Here is a 17,489-nt window from a genome sequence, read left to right on the forward strand (position 1 = left end):
CCGAATTTTGTTGTATGAATTTAGAAACACCTTGTATGTCTCTAATTTTTTTTTTGTATTTTTGAGTATTTTTTCTTCATATTTTGATTGGTTTCAAATTTTCTTACAGAACGAATTTCGTAATATAGCGGTGGAAGCAATCAAAGATAGGAGAATGTTGATATGATTAACAAAAATAGAATACGCTGGAAAATATTAATTTTAAAATTTTTATTTCCATCAGTTGAATTATTTTGATTATACTAATGAACGAATTTGACTAATATTTTTGTGAAAATGCGTTTTTCAAATTGATCTCTTTTATTTTTCTCGAAAACTTTTTCAAAATATTTATGTATTAAAACTTTTCGCTCACACTGTATAACCAATTTATATAATTACGATTAATAATATTTTTCAAGTATTCCTCATTTTTGTTTATTCATATAGAGTTCCTGAAAAATTGAAATTTCTTCAATAAAATTCAGTAATAACGACGAATTTTAATATACGAGGGTTTGTTGAAAAATTTCTCACAAAATCATTCAAAATATTCACTATACGTATAATTTCTGTTATAACCCTCGTATATCATCGATGATTAATTTTCCTGATTATGGATTAGACGTAACAAGGAATCAAATTTCGCAAAATGTAATAATTAATTGACAAAGGGTAATTCGAAAAAAAAAAGAAAATAATAATTTTGGAAATAATATTCTGTTGAATCGAAATAATATATTTTTCCCCGTGTGTTTGATGTTATTTTGATTGAAATCACGTGGTTATCTTCGGGTACAATAAAGACTTGCAGTTTTTGAAAATTTTTGAAGCCGGGATCGATGACCACGACGTGAAGCAGCAAGAAAGGTGGAAATAGAAAGGTTTTGTAGTTTGTTTATAGGTTGTTCTCTTAAAATTAGATAAAATTAATATTCCATCAACATTTTTTATAAATTTGTCATTATGTTGTGATTTATATAATTTTGATACGAGTGAAGCTGGATAGTTGAAAAAATTTCGTTTTCAAAACAAGATATGTAGGAAACTAGCCTTTTTTGAATTAATTTGGAATAATATCATATGATGGGATAAAAAATTTTCCATTACAGTTTTTTGAATCACTAATAATCTTCTTCTATAATATAAAAATGAATCGCAAAATGTGTTGGTAAGCGCATAACTCAACAACGCCTGGACCAATTTGGCCAAATCTTTTTTTAAAATGTTCGTTGAAGTTCAAGGATGGTTTTTACGGCGAGAAAAATTAGAATTATTGCTGGAAAATTCCTAAAAATAGCTCTTTTCTTTTTCCCATACAAATGATTTGTAACTAAAACGTAGTCAATTTGAGCACTCACTGTTGTCTAAGCAATGTAGGTGTGTTCCTAACGTCAAAGATCATATCTATCAAAACAATGTGTGTGTGTGCGTTGGAGCACAGAATACATTGTTGGAGGAGTTTAATGTCGCGTTCCGAAACTCGCGTTTCTTTTGTATTAGTTTCGGCACGCGAGATAAAATGCAGCAGTTTCCACGTCATTATATCAGTCAAACAAAAATCGCGTTAGCAACAGTGTTTTATTATTTTTAATATCCAAACAAAAACAATTCGTACGGCTTAAAAGGATTTGACTTCAAGTCATATCAAATTAAAAAAAAAAAAGTTGTCTGTTACCTAATCTACTGAGTTTGCTTTTGTCAACTGATACACGAAACAAATTCGTATATCGTGTTTTTTGCAGAGTGTTTAGTTAGTTAGTGTTTGATTAGTTCGTGATTAGTGAAAAAATAATGTATATTTGATATGCCTCCTATAAGACGAAGCAATTTAGGTAGAAGAACCAGAAATGCTACAAACCAAGCTAATTACCAACCAACTAATAATCGCGCAAGTTTGAATCGAGCTGCTTTCAGTTACGATGTGTCAATTGACTACAGTAACTACCAATGTGTTGTTATTGGTTCTATGAACTCGGTTTGCTCACACTGTAAGGCATTAAAATACAAAAACGAAGCCAATGGATTGTGTTGCGCAAATGGTAAAGTGAAATTGATACCATTGGATCCACCACCAGAACCATTGTACTCATTGGTTTCAGGAATAGGAACAGATTCTATACACTTTTTGACACATATCCAACAATATAACAATTGCTTTCAAATGACTTCATTTGGGGCAACAAATGTAGTTCGGGAAAATTTTATGCCAACTTTCAAGGTATGTATTATAGCAGTTACTCATAATTATTTTAGCGAACAAAATTTTCTGTCACGAAAGTTAAGATGTGTCACTTATCTTCAATTTCTTAATCATTACGAAATATATCACTTAGTCATCATATTATATGGTGATTCAGTTTCAGTGACACTTTTATTATATTTTATATATTTGATAGATATTAGTTAAAACTAAATATATACTTTTTAAGATCAAATATTATTTAAGTTTGGTCACTGACAATCCATTAATTTATACCACACCATAATATTTTTCTTATTTACAGATACAAGGGCAAATATATCACAGAGCAGGTTCACTGTTACCAGTGTCAGATAGCGACAACAAATTCCTGCAAATTTATTTTATGGGCAATTCACCACAAGAAATTCATCTGCGTTGTGCACATAACAATTTAGTAAAGAGGTCTATTATAGAACAATTACAAACTTTATTTCATCAACACAATCAATTGATTATATTGTTTAAAACTGCCCTGGATCTGATGCCATCCGATAATCACAAAATTGTAATCAGAGCTGATAAAACACCTGCAGGTCAACATACAAGACGTTTTAATGCACCAACTATTGATGAAGTTGCTATCGTTGTAGTTGGAGAAAACTTGGAATCCCGTGATATTGTTTTACATCGTCGGAATGATCAATTACAACGTATAAAGGAAACACACCGCTCATATGATGCACTGCAATATCCCATTATATTTTGGCAAGGTGAAGATGGCTACGATTTCTCAACAAAAATGATAAATCCCATTACAGGTAACTAAAATATTAGTTTAGCTATGGCGATAATATTTCAGTCATTATATTATGTATTTTAATTTTATATTTGAATGTTATTAAAACAAAATCTATTTACAGGTTCTGAAACCAACAAAAAAGTCAGTTCAATGAACTATTATTCATACCGCCTAATGATTCGGGAAAATGAAGATAATCACATATTGAAATGTCGGCGATTATATCACAAATATGTTGTTGACATGTATGTTAAAATTGAAACGGAGAGATTAACATTCATCAGGTTGAATCAAACCAAACTCCGATCTGAAGAGTATATTCACCTTCGAGATGCGATTAATACTGATGGAAATGCACAGAATGTCGGTCGGATGACTATTCTTCCAGCAACATACATCGGAAGCCCTCGGCATATGCACGAATATGCTCAAGATGCCATGTCGTATGTTCGTCATTATGGTACAGCAGATTTGTTCATCACATTTACATGCAATCCGCAATGGATAGAAATCAAGCAGGAGTTATTCTCTGGGCAATCACCCATTGATCGTCATGATATTACAGCCAGAGTCTTTAGACAAAAGTTGAAATCATTAATGGATTTCATCGTAAAACATAATGTGTTTGGTGAGACACGCTGCTGGATGTATTCTGTGGAGTGGCAGAAACGAGGATTGCCACATGCACACATTTTGATTTGGTTGGTTGAAAAGATAAGGCCAAATGAAGTTGATGTAGTGATATCAGCTGAAATCCCTGATGTACAAGTAGATCCTGGATTACATGAGGTAGTTATCAAACACATGATACATGGTCCCTGTGGAACTCTTAATCAAAATTCACCGTGTATGATGGATGGTAAATGTTCAAAACGATATCCACGGACATTAATATCGGAAACAATTACTGGTAATGACGGTTATCCATTGTATCGTCGCAGGTCGACAGCAGACAATGGAAAATCAACAATTGTCAAATTAAATCAACAAGATATTGAAATAGATAATCGTTGGATTGTTCCATATTCACCAATTTTATCAAAGACATTCAAAGCACACATCAACGTTGAATCTTGCCATTCAGTGAAATCAATTAAATACATTTGCAAATATGTAACCAAAGGGAGTGATATGGCTGTGATTGGAATTGGTGCAGAGAATTCCAATGATGAAGTTACCCAATACCAAATGGGCCGCTATGTCAGTAGTAATGAAGCAGTTTGGCGAATATTTTCTTTTCCTATTCATGAGAGACACCCTTCTGTTGTTCACTTAGCTGTGCATTTAGAAAATGGACAAAGATTGTATTTTACAACACAGAACGCAGTACAAAGAGCTGCTCAGCCACCATCTACTACATTAACCAGTTTTTTTGAGACATGCCAAAACGATGATTTCGCACAAACATTGCTATATTCTGAAATGCCAAAATATTATACCTGGAATCAATCCTCAAGGAGATTTATACGACGGAAACAAGGAAAACCAGTTCCAGGATATACAGATGTATATTCCACCGATGCGATTGGCCGGATTTATTCAGTACATCCAAGCAATGATGAATGTTTTTATTTACGACTGCTATTAGTCAATGTACGTGGCGCAACATCATTCCAACAGTTACGAACTGTTGATGGTGAATTGTGTGGATCCTACAGAGAAGCCTGTCAACGTTTGCAATTACTTGAAAATGACGCTCATTGGGATCAAACTCTCAATGATGCTGTAATATCATCACACGCTCATCAAATACGAACATTGTTTTCTATAATCATATCTACATGCTTCCCATCAAACCCAATTGATTTGTGGATCAAGTACAAAGATTATATGTGTGATGATATTTTGTATCAAATACGGAATAGAATGGGAAATCCAAATATACAAATCAGTGAAGAAATTTACAATGAAGCATTGATTTCAATTGAGGACATGTGCTTGATAATGTCAAACAAACTATTAATTCAATTAGGCCTGACGGCGCCCAATCGTCCAATGCATGACGCTTTTAACCAAGAGTTGCATCGAGAAAGACTGTATGATCTCAACGCTTTGAAAGAATTAATTCAAACAAATCTTCCACTGTTAAATGAACAACAGAAGTATGTATTTGAAACTCTTATGAAAGTAACAAATGATGAAACTGGAGGAATTTACTTCTTAGATGCACCTGGGGGTACAGGAAAAACTTTTTTGATTTCATTAATATTAGCAACAATTCGCTCACAAAATAAAATTGCACTTGCACTCGCTTCGTCGGGAATCGCAGCAACTTTGCTTGAAGGTGGTCGAACAGCCCATTCAGCACTAAAATTGCCATTAAATATGCAAAGCAATAAAACTCCAACCTGTAACGTTTCGAAGAACTCTGCAATGGCAAAGGTTTTGCAGCAATGTAAATTGATTGTTTGGGATGAATGCACGATGGCACATAAAAAATCTTTGGAGGCTTTAGACAGAACCTTAAAAGATCTACGGAGCAATAATAACCGATTTGGTGGTGCAATGATTTTATTAGCAGGAGATTTTCGTCAAACATTGCCAGTGATTCCACGATCAACGCCAGCTGATGAACTCAATGCATGTCTAAAGTCTTCCAATTTGTGGAAACATGTCAAAGTACTTCATTTAAGCAAGAATATGCGTGTCGAGTTGCAAAATGACCAATCTGGAAACATATTCTCTAAACAACTCATTGACATTGGTAATGGCAAATTACCTATAGACATGTTGACTGGCTGCATTAACTTTCCTCAAAGTTTTTGTCAGTTAACTCAATCAAAAGATGAACTTATTCAGAAGGTGTTTCCAGATGTTTCTCAAAATTACAGAAACCATGATTGGTTGAGCGAACGAGCTATACTGGCTGCAAAAAACATAGATGTAAATGAATTAAATTTCAAAATTCAAGAACAAATTACAGGCGAATTGAGGATATATAAATCAGTTGATTCGGCTACTAATCAAGATGATGTAGTCAACTATCCACCGGAATTTTTAAACTCGCTGGATTTGCCAGGATTGCCACCTCACAATCTTCAATTAAAGGTCGGATCGGTGGTTATAATGTTGCGAAATATCAACCAACCGCGTCTTTGCAACGGTACACGGTTAGCGATAAAAAAATTACTAAACAATGTGATAGAAGCAACTATACTCAAAGGAAAGTATAAAGGAGAAGATGTTCTCATACCGCGCATCCCAATGATTCCGACTGATGTGCCATTTGAGTTTAAACGACTACAGTTTCCAGTGCGGCTTGCTTTTGCTATGACTATAAACAAGTCCCAGGGGCAATCATTAAGTGTTTGTGGTATTAATCTAGAAAACCCATGTTTCTCACATGGTCAATTGTATGTTGCCTGTTCCCGTGTTGGAAAACCATCAGATTTGTTTATCTATGCGCCAGGTAATCAAACAAAAAACATCGTATACCACAAAGCACTACAATGATAATAATAATAATTATTTATGATTCACATGATTAACAATAAAGCGATTACTTACTTTTAAATCCTTATATATGTTTTATTTAATTATTTTTTATTCACAACGCCCTATCACCAGGGTGACGGTTCTGTTCAGGAGAATTTTTTAAAATACGTAGGCACAAAAACTGCCACATTACAAATCTTTTTGACAGGACGAAGTCTGTCGGGTCAGCTAGTGATTTATATTTTTGATAATTGAAATTGTTGTGAGAAAGCCTAATAATATCAGAAAATATTTTAAAATTATGAAAAAAGTGTTTAGATCCCTGATAAAATAATATTCGTAAATCAAATTAGATCATTTTGGTTAAATGAGGGTCAAATTATTTATGGTTAACGTGAAAAATTACACAGAATAGACTCAAATTAGTCGAAACGTCAAATTTTTGAGAAACTTTTCACAATTTAAATGAAATTTGAGTTCTTTCTCAAAGTTTTTTATAATTAACATCGGAAAATTCTCATTTTTCGATAACATATTTGGAAAATCCGGAAAATTTGACATCGATATGCTTATTTTGCTATGGTCATGTGGAAATGTCGGGAAATATATGAAAACGCATAAAAAAAGCATAAAATTTAATTCAAAATTGCATACGACCTCGATATTTAAACAATTTTCAACTTTTTTTTGGAAATTTGTTTCGATCATATATAATCGACATCCCAATTCTCATTTTTCGTAAACTTGTTTGGAAAATCCGGAAAATTTGACAGCGATATGTCTATTTTGCTATGCTCATGTGAAGAAGTGGGGAAATATGTGAAAATGCATAAAAAAGCATAAAATTTGATTAAAAATTTTATACGACCTCGAAATTTAAACAATTTTCAACTTTTTTTTAAATTTGTTTCGATCATATATAATTGACATCACAATTCTCATTTTTCGATAAGTCGTGTTGAAAAGCCGGAAAACATATGAAAATGCATTGACCAAGCATAAAAGTCTCCCCAAAATATTGTATTACATCAATATCTAAACAATTTTCAACTTTTTTGTGGAAATTTTTATATAATTGACATACAAATATCCATTTTCCATTAAATTGTGTAAAAAATCTGGAAAATATATGAAAATGTATTGAACAAGCAATGGAATTAGATCCAAAATGTTCAAACAACTTTTCTTTCTTGAAAAATCATTTTTATATATACCTAATTTGCTTCTAAATTATCATGTGTGGAATTTCTGGAAAATATATAATAATTCATAGGACTAGTGGGGAATATTTTAAAAAATTCTGTTTTATTAATATTTACACAATTTTCTTGTGAATTTTCATCATTTTCATATAATTGACATGCGCATTTCCATTTTTCAATACGTGGTGTGGAAAATCCAGAGAATATCTCAAAACGTATTTGAAAAACGAGAAATTTGTTCAAAATTTCATTTTATATGAATATTCAAACAGTTTTCAACTTAATTTTGAAAATTTTTAACAATTTTCTATAATTGAGAATCCGCTTTTCTATTTTTCAATAACTCGTGTGGAAAAGCTGAAAAATATCTGAAAATGCATTAAACAATTATAAAACTTGATAAAAAAGGAAAAAACATGAAATTTTGACACAATTTTCAATTTGTTTATGTAGTATTATATATTTTTGGATAAATTATTCATATTATACAGATTGTATCTTTAAGTGGAATAATAAAATAGGAATTTTACTGATATTTACAATAAACAGGAATTCTCACAAAGATTTTCTATAGAACATATATTTTTGTAAGAGTATACAAGCGCAAATAGAAATATACTAATTAAATTTTTTCTCAAACAATTAAAATCATTTGTTTCACATATAAAGTTGTATTTACCTAAATTCAAATTTGATTGAAAAATATTTTCATCTGAATAAGTTTGATCTCATTATTAGTAGAATTTTCTTGTATTTCATCCTGTAGACATCGTGTGGTTTAAATGGTTTTCTTGATAATTATTTTCGTGTGATTGTTTCCAAATTAGAAATGTATGGGTTTTCCGGTAAGATTTTCCTGAACTACAAGGACAATGCTGTTAGGTAAACCTGATTTTTCTATAAAACCGATAGACTTTTAATTCAACAATTATAAATTAATAAATAATTTGTATGAACAAACCAAAAAACGAAAAAAAAATGAACAGAATTGTGAAAAGCTTTTAAATATAAATTTTCAAACAAAAACGGTTTTTATATTAAAATTAGTTCGCTATAAACTACGGGTACTGGCTCGAAGTTGCTCTAACGTAGTGGACTTAGAGTCTGTATTATGGAGATGATCATGTGATGTATGAGACCGATGTTAGTTATGATTGTGTTTTATCGATACCGCCGGGTTTTTCGGCAACTTCGGTTCGCGTTTTGAATGTTTATGGAGGTAAATAGAAGTCCAGTGGCGACCATGGAAAAGGTGAAGATATCCACCACGTAAGTACTTTTTATCATCATCATGATAAATATAGTAACAAATTTAATCTTATTTGGAGAAAATGTTTATATTTTGATAATTATACTGTTAAAAAGTGCCTATAGAACTTCTGGTATCACTACAACCCTTTAATACATTCGCGTATTTGTAAAAAATCTTTAAATCACGATGATTATGCATTAAAACCCTTAAAAAATATATTTAGAACGTTTGGTAACAAATTTAGTACTCGTTAGAACACTAACATCAAATTTTGTATCACTACAACCCTTTAATATATTCACGTATTTGTAAAAAATGTTTAAACCACGATGATTAGGCATAAAAACCCTTAAAAAGAGCATTTACACCGTCTGGTAGTGAATTTGGTGCTCGTTAGAACAATTCAATCAAGTTTTGTATCACTACAACCCTTTAATACATTCACGTATTTGTAAAAAATGTTTAAACCACGATGATTATGCATTAAAACCCTTAAAAACTGCCCTTCGGACCTCTAGTAGAAAATATAGTATTTATTGAGCATACAAATTGCTTTATCAAAGTTCTTTGTAAATCATGCTTTAAGTTCATACTGAAATAATTCATGAAATAATAGAAAGTATGAAAGAACAGTTTTTTTTAGAATTGTGAACATACGCAAGCGGACGTGGACCGTAAATCTGTCAAAAGCATGCGTCCAAAAGCATCGTTCTTCATCCAACTGCCCAATCTACATTCTTGTATTATACCGCATGTCTTTCAAAACTTAAAATTCATAGATTTCTTAGATTTTCGAGAATTCGACATCTCTACCTGTCAGATTGACCTGATATTTCGACAAATGATACTAGAAACACGACGAAAATAAACCGTAAAATCACTTGAATATGAATTAATGATAGAATTAGATAATTAAACGTGGGGGGACATGTTTCATGGGGTTTTATAAAAAAACACGATATTTAGGTTAGGTTAGATCTCTCCAAAAAACTTTTCTTCCCTCGGAAATTACTTTTTTAGTTAGAATTAGATAATTAAACTTGAGAGAACATGTTTTATGAGGTTTTATCGGAAAAAACACGATTTTTAGGTTAGGTTGGGCCTCTCTAAACAACATATGGGATAGACATGTTTTATGGTGTATTATGTGGGTATTGGTGTTAAAAGATAAGGCGTGGAAATGGGTGTTAAAAGGGCATGAATATTTTAAATAATTACAATTCTTTCAAACTTTACCCTACCTTTAAATATCTGGTTTTATCTAATAAAATATTTTCAAGATGGGGAAAATTTCTTTGAGCGATTTTTGCCTGGGGCCCCAATTCGTAATAATCACCCATAAAACTACCCTTCCACTCATGAAAATTGATTCAAAAGTTCAGGGAAAGTTTTTACTTTCTTGCAGTTTCAGACCCTACTGACTGGACTATAATTTTATACAGAAAGTTAGTAATTAGCTGTAAAGTAGTATTTTCCTTTACAGATCGTTGAAAACCATTGATTGAATTGAGAATTTTAAACGTATTACAAATTTTAGTTGAATGGGACATTCTGTACATATATATATCCCGCAGTCCCGTCCGGTTACCATTATACTAGTTGATGCTCCTGAAACCGCGACTATAAATTCATTTGAAGGGTTGAGGGTGGAGGAATACGAGAATAGTCAAATTGCTGAGATTAGTTCTTTAGGGTACCAGTAAAATTATGTAACACCAAACTAGGGTTTTACATCCCTTAATTTTCAGTTATATGAAATAAATGGGATATCTTGAATGGAATAACTAATAAATTTTCCGAATGAAGAAACAGACGACATTTTACATAAGTCTATTCGCAATTCATACAAATGAAAAGAATTTGACGAAATATGTCATTCAACCTTCATATATATATATATATATATATATATATATATATATATATATATATATATATATATAATAATGTTATCAAATATTATTTTTTCCGTCGAAACAAGAGGCAGAAGGCGGTGAATTTGACGGCGAAGAAGTTATGTTGAAGCATGCGCTTCAGTAATTCCCGCCACTAAGGAAAATCCGTGTTTGTCTTTCCGCAGCATCCGATTTCTAGTTGCCGCGCGATCCTTTTTTTGAAACGTTGCGTGTTTTTCGCGTTCCGGGATAAAATATTTACGAGGAATTTACCGTGGAAAGCACGTGTTTAAGTTTTTTTTTCAATGTTCGGTTAATGGTAAATTAAATATGGATATTTCGAGGTTACTGGGAGTTTAAATACATTTTCTTTTGTAGTTTGGCAGGTGAGTTTTGCTAAAAAATGACATTTTCTATCGTTCTTATAAAAATGAAGTACTAGAAAAGCTTATTTCTTTAAAGTTATCAAACAACTGACTTAAAACATGCTTTCTGGTCCACTAAGAGTTTACCTATATCTGCAAAGAACCAGCGATCTTTATCTCGCCTAAGGCGAAATTACGTGAAACTATACAGGAAAATTTATCACAAGATAATTAAAGCTGAAAAAGATATTTATTATAATTGGAAATTTGTCTGTTCTCGTAATATTTCTAAAGAAACTCTAAACTTCTAAACTGCAGGGACACCTTTAAGAGATTAAAAATCCTGACTCTTGAATCCTACTACTCCTACTCACTCCATGTTCAAAATTAATTGAAGGCTCATTATTTTACAATGCAAAAAAGTGCACAATCACTTGCCATTTGAAATCAAATCGATATCTTTTCCCGCATATTGTAATAATTTTAGGGCGTATTTTCTGGAAAGCGTCTTCTACTTTTTAAACAATTATTACCTAGTATTAACATAATTTATTGTTTCATACGAAATAATGAAAATTTATTCCCTGGAAAATGATTCTGCATACTATTGACTACAAGAAATCAAACCACAAAATCAACGAAAATCAGTAAAAGTACGAGAATTTGATACTTAAATTTTGAGATATGGCAACACTGCTGCAGATGATGACGATGATGATGGTGTCGATGAAAAATTATGAATCTACGTATATACATTTGAAACAACAATCGACTGTATGGGTCTTTCGAGATAAACGCTGTTCGCGCACGAATCAAATGGTCACTTGCTTTTTCGAAATAACTTGATCTCTCGCTACCGTTCCAACGTTAGGGCCAATTCTGAATGCTCTGTTTGTCAAAACATCAAGGAAACCAATCGCAGAAGACGATTTTTCATTATGACACATAAGTTTAAACCAAAACGTCTTTGAACAGTTAAAACATCGAATCAGATTTTGGAGGTACCTCAATCGAAATGGAATTGCTTCAAACCCATATCTAATTATAAAAATTATCGAGCAACCCTCGTACAACTGAATTGTTTTAATAAAACAGTTGATTAACAAAAATAATACCATGGAGTTAATGATTTTTCATCCTATGTTTTGAAAATTATCGTACGGTATATAAATATTTTCCAGCGAATTTCTAAACTAAATAATATTGAAACCAAATATTAATTACCGTCTATTGTTATTTTGGGTTTTCACGTACTACTGACATCAAAATTGTATGTGAAATTTGTGTTTAAAACAATGTTTTTTTAATAATCAAAACATCGTGATGAGTTTATCCAATACACTGTTTGATTTCAATTCATTTTCTATGATTTTAAATTTTTTAACAATATTTTTCAAAACTGAACACTAATTTAGAATCAATTGAAGCTCTATATAGTGTTTGAAAATAAAAGGTGATCCTTTATCTAGGATAGATACGAAATTGAGAAATATTCGGAGTTTGCTCTGTAAAAAATTTTCTTAACGCCATCCGTATTCAAGATTAAAGATGTTAAAGAAAAAAATATAAATTTGAAATCACATTTTCTTTATTAATGGTTCTTGGCCTACCAGAATTTATTTTTTTGAGTGCCACATTCCCACATTTGACAACGTCGTTCAATAGCTCTAAATGTAGCTGCAGAATGACATTTTTTGTTTTTCGAAATTATTTATAGTTTTTACCGCAAAACTGTAATGTATTTTAATTTGTCTATGAAGCAACTCTCTTCATCATTAAACTCTAAAAGCAACTTCTCGATTACTGCCGCTTCCAACCAAGCTCCTCGGCAAGGCTAAGCTTTGCACCTACGGTAGAACAATATAAATATCTTAGACAAACACTTTGATACCTCCAGTTTCAGACGAAAGTCAATTCTAATTCTAAAATGAGCATCATCTGCAGCTCCCTCATCGGTTTCCAAGAGTTAATTAAATCAATTATTTACTTGGCTGACTTCAGGTTAATCGTTCCATCCGATAAATGTATTCCATAGAACCGAGGACGTTTCTTACTTCATTAAAACACCTTCACTCACTTCTTCGTAATATACCCTCATAAGGAATAAGTTAGTTGGTGAAATGTACGCGGCGCAGATGAAGTTTGAGGTCGTGTGATTGATCCCGTCTTTCGGATTAATTAAAATAATTTCACGCCGCGGTGAAGGGCTTCAAAGAAAATCTATTTTGAGTTTAGGGATGATTTTTGACTTTGTATATTGATTCTGACTATATTATCAATGTTGGAATGAATATGGGTGACATCATTAGGGTGTTGTACCAAAAATTAATGCGAGCTGGTTGAATCGAATTCTCTAGCAATATTAGACATAAGGAACGCCTTCATCTCGGCCTGGTGGATCGACATCTTAGAGGTATTTGAAGACTTCTTCGGGATTTAAGTCTATTTGAATCAAGTTGTGGAGGATTATTCAATAAATAGGGAAAAAACGATAACAAACTACCGTAGGAATCGCTCAAAGATCTTAGTCGATCTAGTGATCTTAGATACGAAGTTGTTTTTATAGCTCTATATACGGAAGAAGCTATCGAGAGCTTAAGGAACATATTAACCGAAGAAAATTGATGGCGACGATTTACTCAAATCATCTGTATGGGACGGAGGTCTGGTCAGATGCCATGAGAATGAAGAAAACTTGTAAAACGATTATGATGGTACAGGATGTCATAGTTGTGGCAGATATAATCCCCGTGGACCTCCTGGTTTTCGAGAGTAAGAAGATGATAACACGACAGGATGCAGCAATCATCCATCATGTCCATCAGTTCTCATGGTGGAATCCATTACTTGGATTTCGCTTCTTGGATCTTCTTAAAAAAGTTTGAATATAGAGTTTGAAACAGCTGAGATTAAAGCGAGTTCAGAGTTCAAGTACATAGATGGAGTTTTGATGGATTTGAATTTTGAAATAGTTGAAAGAGCATCAAAAAAATTACAAACTTAGCAAGGATAATGCCAAATATCTATTGCAAAAGGCGGGATTATATGTTCAGATTCTTACTGCAAACCGCGTGATAAATCATTTTTAACTAAAGAAACTGATAGCAGCACAGCCAAAGAGCTGGGAGTTGAATGAAAGGGGGTCAAATAATAACGAAATTTCTGCCAATCGACTTAGTGGTAGCGGTGATACGCTTTTTATACAAGACATTGAAAGAGATAACAAAAAGATGGGAAAACAACTTGGATTTGATAAAAAAATGAGATCTAATGCAAACTTGAGAAAACACCCACCAATCGTATTCATCAGATCTATCCCCCATCGATTTTTCACCATTTCCTAACTTCCTAACATTTTTATTTCAAGTAAATAATCCCAGCGATTTTCGGACGTACGCTGTAAGTCATAATAATCAATCTACATTGAAAACTAATAAAAAAATGATTATAACGGTTGAAACAGTTTGACATACGCAGTGCAGGTCTTGTAGGGCATGAAAATGAGTAGGTGGAAATGTTGAAAGAGTATGAACAATAAGTTCACCACGAATTTCAATTTGACTTTGACGTCGTTTAGGAAATGGCGCATTTGCATCTAATCTTTCGATTTCTTCTGAACGCCTTCCACGAAATAGTAAATCCACGTCGTCAGGAAGAAGAAACTGCTGGTGACTTTGTCCAGAGGTCAGCAAATCTCAAGAATTTTAATATTTGATGAAAATATGTTTGTGGTTTTTATTGAGGTCCAAATTTAGTAGATATTCGAAGAATATTTTAATTTATTTTGTTACAACATGTAAGATAATGAATTTTTAAAATCTAGATGTGGCTGATTTGCAAAATATAATTGAGTTTTCGTATTCGTACATTGCACAATAAAATTAAACGATTTATGTGGCAAAAAGACTACACACCTTCATCAGGTAATACATCAGGATTTGGACCTGTAATACCAAGAAATTCTGGAGTATTCCATCGAGTTGGATCGTCATCAATAGATGAAGTGTTATCAAGGTCTGAAAAGGTTGAAGGAAGAGGAATTTTTCATTAAGATGAAGACGTAAAGAGAAAAAGGATTAAAAAAAGTTGGAATCTTCACTGGTTTAGGTGTACAGAAAAATATCTGGTTTTTTTTCCCTCGTATGTTCAATTATCACCATTGCTACTCACATATCCAAGAGATATTTTTCTAGATTTCCATTTTTGTTTTATTCGTTTCAAAGTTTTGCATGATTCTCTTTCGTAGATTTTGGGAAGTTGTTGGGAACTAATGGCATGTGCATGATAAGCGAGATACTGCAAACTACACAAATTCAAATTTAAAATAAAATCAAAAACTGGATATTTTATTAAGGGATGAAATTTATACATATTTTGATAATTATTCGGTATTATATGATTAAAAATTGAAACATTGAATAGTTTGTAAACTGTGATATTTTTCGAAATTTTTAACATATAGTCACATGAAAATCAATGAGAACTGTCATTTAAAATTATTTCCATATGTTGTAAGCTGTAAATAAAATAATAATATATAAAGGAAATCGGTTGAACTAGGGATGTAACAACCCTAAGTTGTATCAATCTTCATTAGAGGATAACTGAGGATAAGCTGTAGAAACTAGCTCATTATCGATTAGTTAGATTTATGTCTTTTACTTTAAATAAATCTCCTCTTTTTCCCATGAGGAATTAACCATCTTCAAAAATTATAATACAGTAGAATTCTTATATTTTGATGCCTCCAATATTTTAAATATATGATTTCTAACCTCTTCGGTGATGTTCAGGAAAGTCACGTGATATCTGGTTTGTTGAAGAAGGTCCTGCACTACGTATCAACCTCGTCGTAAAGCATATCAGGTTGAAGACAAAGGATCATTCAACAATTATGATGAGGAAGATTCGAAAATTTCGACAGAAAAATGTTGATTAATTCAGTGGTTTAAAATCATGGCAAATAAAGGCATGCTGGTATTCTTGACTTCTCCGCGAGCTCAATATGTCTTTTTAAAGTTTGATAGAACATTGTAGCGGTCTGATAACAGAAAATAATCCAAGGGAGCTAATTTTGGTGAATAGGGTGCATGAGGTAACAATTCAAACTTCAATTCATTAATTTTGGCAATGCACTTTCTTCTTAGCCAAATGCGATCGTTTTTGCTTGATTTCTTCGCTCAAACGTATTTCAACAGGTTCACGAAAGTAGCTTCCTAGCTTCACCTCCTCGGTCTTTTCTACATTTACTTCCAAAGGTTTCGTGGAAGTGTCCAACTATCCTGTTTTTTTCATCGAGGTAGTGCTATACAATTCTTTTCTTTTTCTGGCAAATATTGGTTGTCCTTACTCTACCAATCTTCACGAATTATCAGACACTTATCTTTTTTCGTTATTTCTTGCTTATTGTCTTAACCATTTGTATTAGCTCATTTGTATGTTGGTTTAGGTCCTCAACGCTTGGAGTCTTCTAGAGGTATCGCTCCTGATTTGTTGTGTCTTGCTGTACTCATCTAAGTCTTCAGATTAATGTCCTGTTGGGATTCGAGATTTTTGTGGTTACTGTATCCAATTCCCACTTGTAGTCTTCCTTTTATTTTCCTTCTCTTGTCCACAAGGTGATGGTCCTAATGAGGTGGACCAAATTCTGCAATTCAAGATTGAATTGTCTTCCGAGGATCCCTACTAATCGTTTTTTTGTTTGTTTGTATGTCTTCTCTTAACATTAAATCATCTTAATTTAGTCTTTAATTCAAAATTGGTGGAAATGGTTAAAGATATATCACAAATTGACGTGGTTTTTGAACCAAAATGCCTCTCTCATAGGTGGTTCAGCTAATTCTTGTCCCACGATGTCATTACCTAGTTCTTTGCAACTTTGATGCCGTTTTTCTAGTGATGAAAAAAGGCTCTTGGAGAAGTTAGTAGATTCAAATTTTGAAGGAGCACCCAGTGTATTTAACTTTGTTTAACAAATACAAGAAGAAATTAATCATCTCTTTTAAATATTGAATACATTGAAAAATGTTTTATTAGTAGGTGTATTTTTTATGCAATGGGTCTTGAAAGTAAACTGGGACAATAAAAGAAGCTATATCATTGTCTTGAAATGAACAGTGAGACAATGAGTTTTCTTTTCGAGGAAATATAATCATGAGAAATATTAATCGAGAGAAAGAGGCAACTCAGACGGAATAATCAAAAATTTGCATACATATTAAATAAAAAAATTATCGTTCTAGAACAACGGGAAACTTTGGAAAATTTCCCGAACGGAAAATCGAAATATCTCGCCAGGGAAACATTTTCGAATCGATCTATTAAAATTCCAGTAATCAGATTCGAGAGTGGAACTGCCATAACTCTAGATTGGTGAG

General features: G+C 32.3%; 2 protein-coding genes across 3 annotated transcripts in view; both read left to right on the top strand.

Moving 5' to 3' along the window:
- LOC130893293 (lachesin-like) overlaps window positions 1-17,489 on the top strand; it is a 101,485-nt gene that overhangs the window by 1,865 nt on the left and 82,131 nt on the right. The window contains exon 1 of one of the 2 annotated variants that reach the window (XM_057799277.1): window positions 10,960-11,133. The exons of the other annotated variant lie outside the window; for it this stretch is intronic. The gene's annotated coding sequence lies outside the window, so the exon portion shown is untranslated. Of the gene's footprint in view, window positions 1-10,959; window positions 11,134-17,489 lie in introns of those variants that run through there. 2 annotated transcript variants of the gene reach the window in all.
- On the top strand, window positions 989-6,477 carry LOC130893292 (uncharacterized). The gene is made up of 3 exons (XM_057799275.1): window positions 989-2,200; window positions 2,487-2,982; window positions 3,085-6,477. Exons 1-3 carry the CDS (start codon window positions 1,787-1,789, stop codon window positions 6,414-6,416), a joined length of 4,242 nt encoding a protein of 1,413 aa, XP_057655258.1. The 5' UTR covers window positions 989-1,786; the 3' UTR covers window positions 6,417-6,477.

Source organism: Diorhabda carinulata, chromosome 4, assembly GCF_026250575.1.
Source record: "Diorhabda carinulata isolate Delta chromosome 4, icDioCari1.1, whole genome shotgun sequence".
Lineage (NCBI taxonomy): Eukaryota > Metazoa > Arthropoda > Insecta > Coleoptera > Chrysomelidae > Diorhabda > Diorhabda carinulata.

What these genes read in the sequence shown, in the direction of transcription:
- LOC130893292 (XM_057799275.1), top strand. Translation starts at nt 1,787, where the DNA reads ATGCCTCCTATAAGACGAAGCAATTTAGGTAGAAGAACCAGAAATGCT. An exon ending in ATTTTATGCCAACTTTCAAG is followed by an intron (nt 2,201 to 2,486) that starts GTATGTATTATA and finishes TCTTATTTACAG; the next exon opens with ATACAAGGGCAAATATATCA. An exon ending in AATGATAAATCCCATTACAG is followed by an intron (nt 2,983 to 3,084) that starts GTAACTAAAATA and finishes ATCTATTTACAG; the next exon opens with GTTCTGAAACCAACAAAAAA.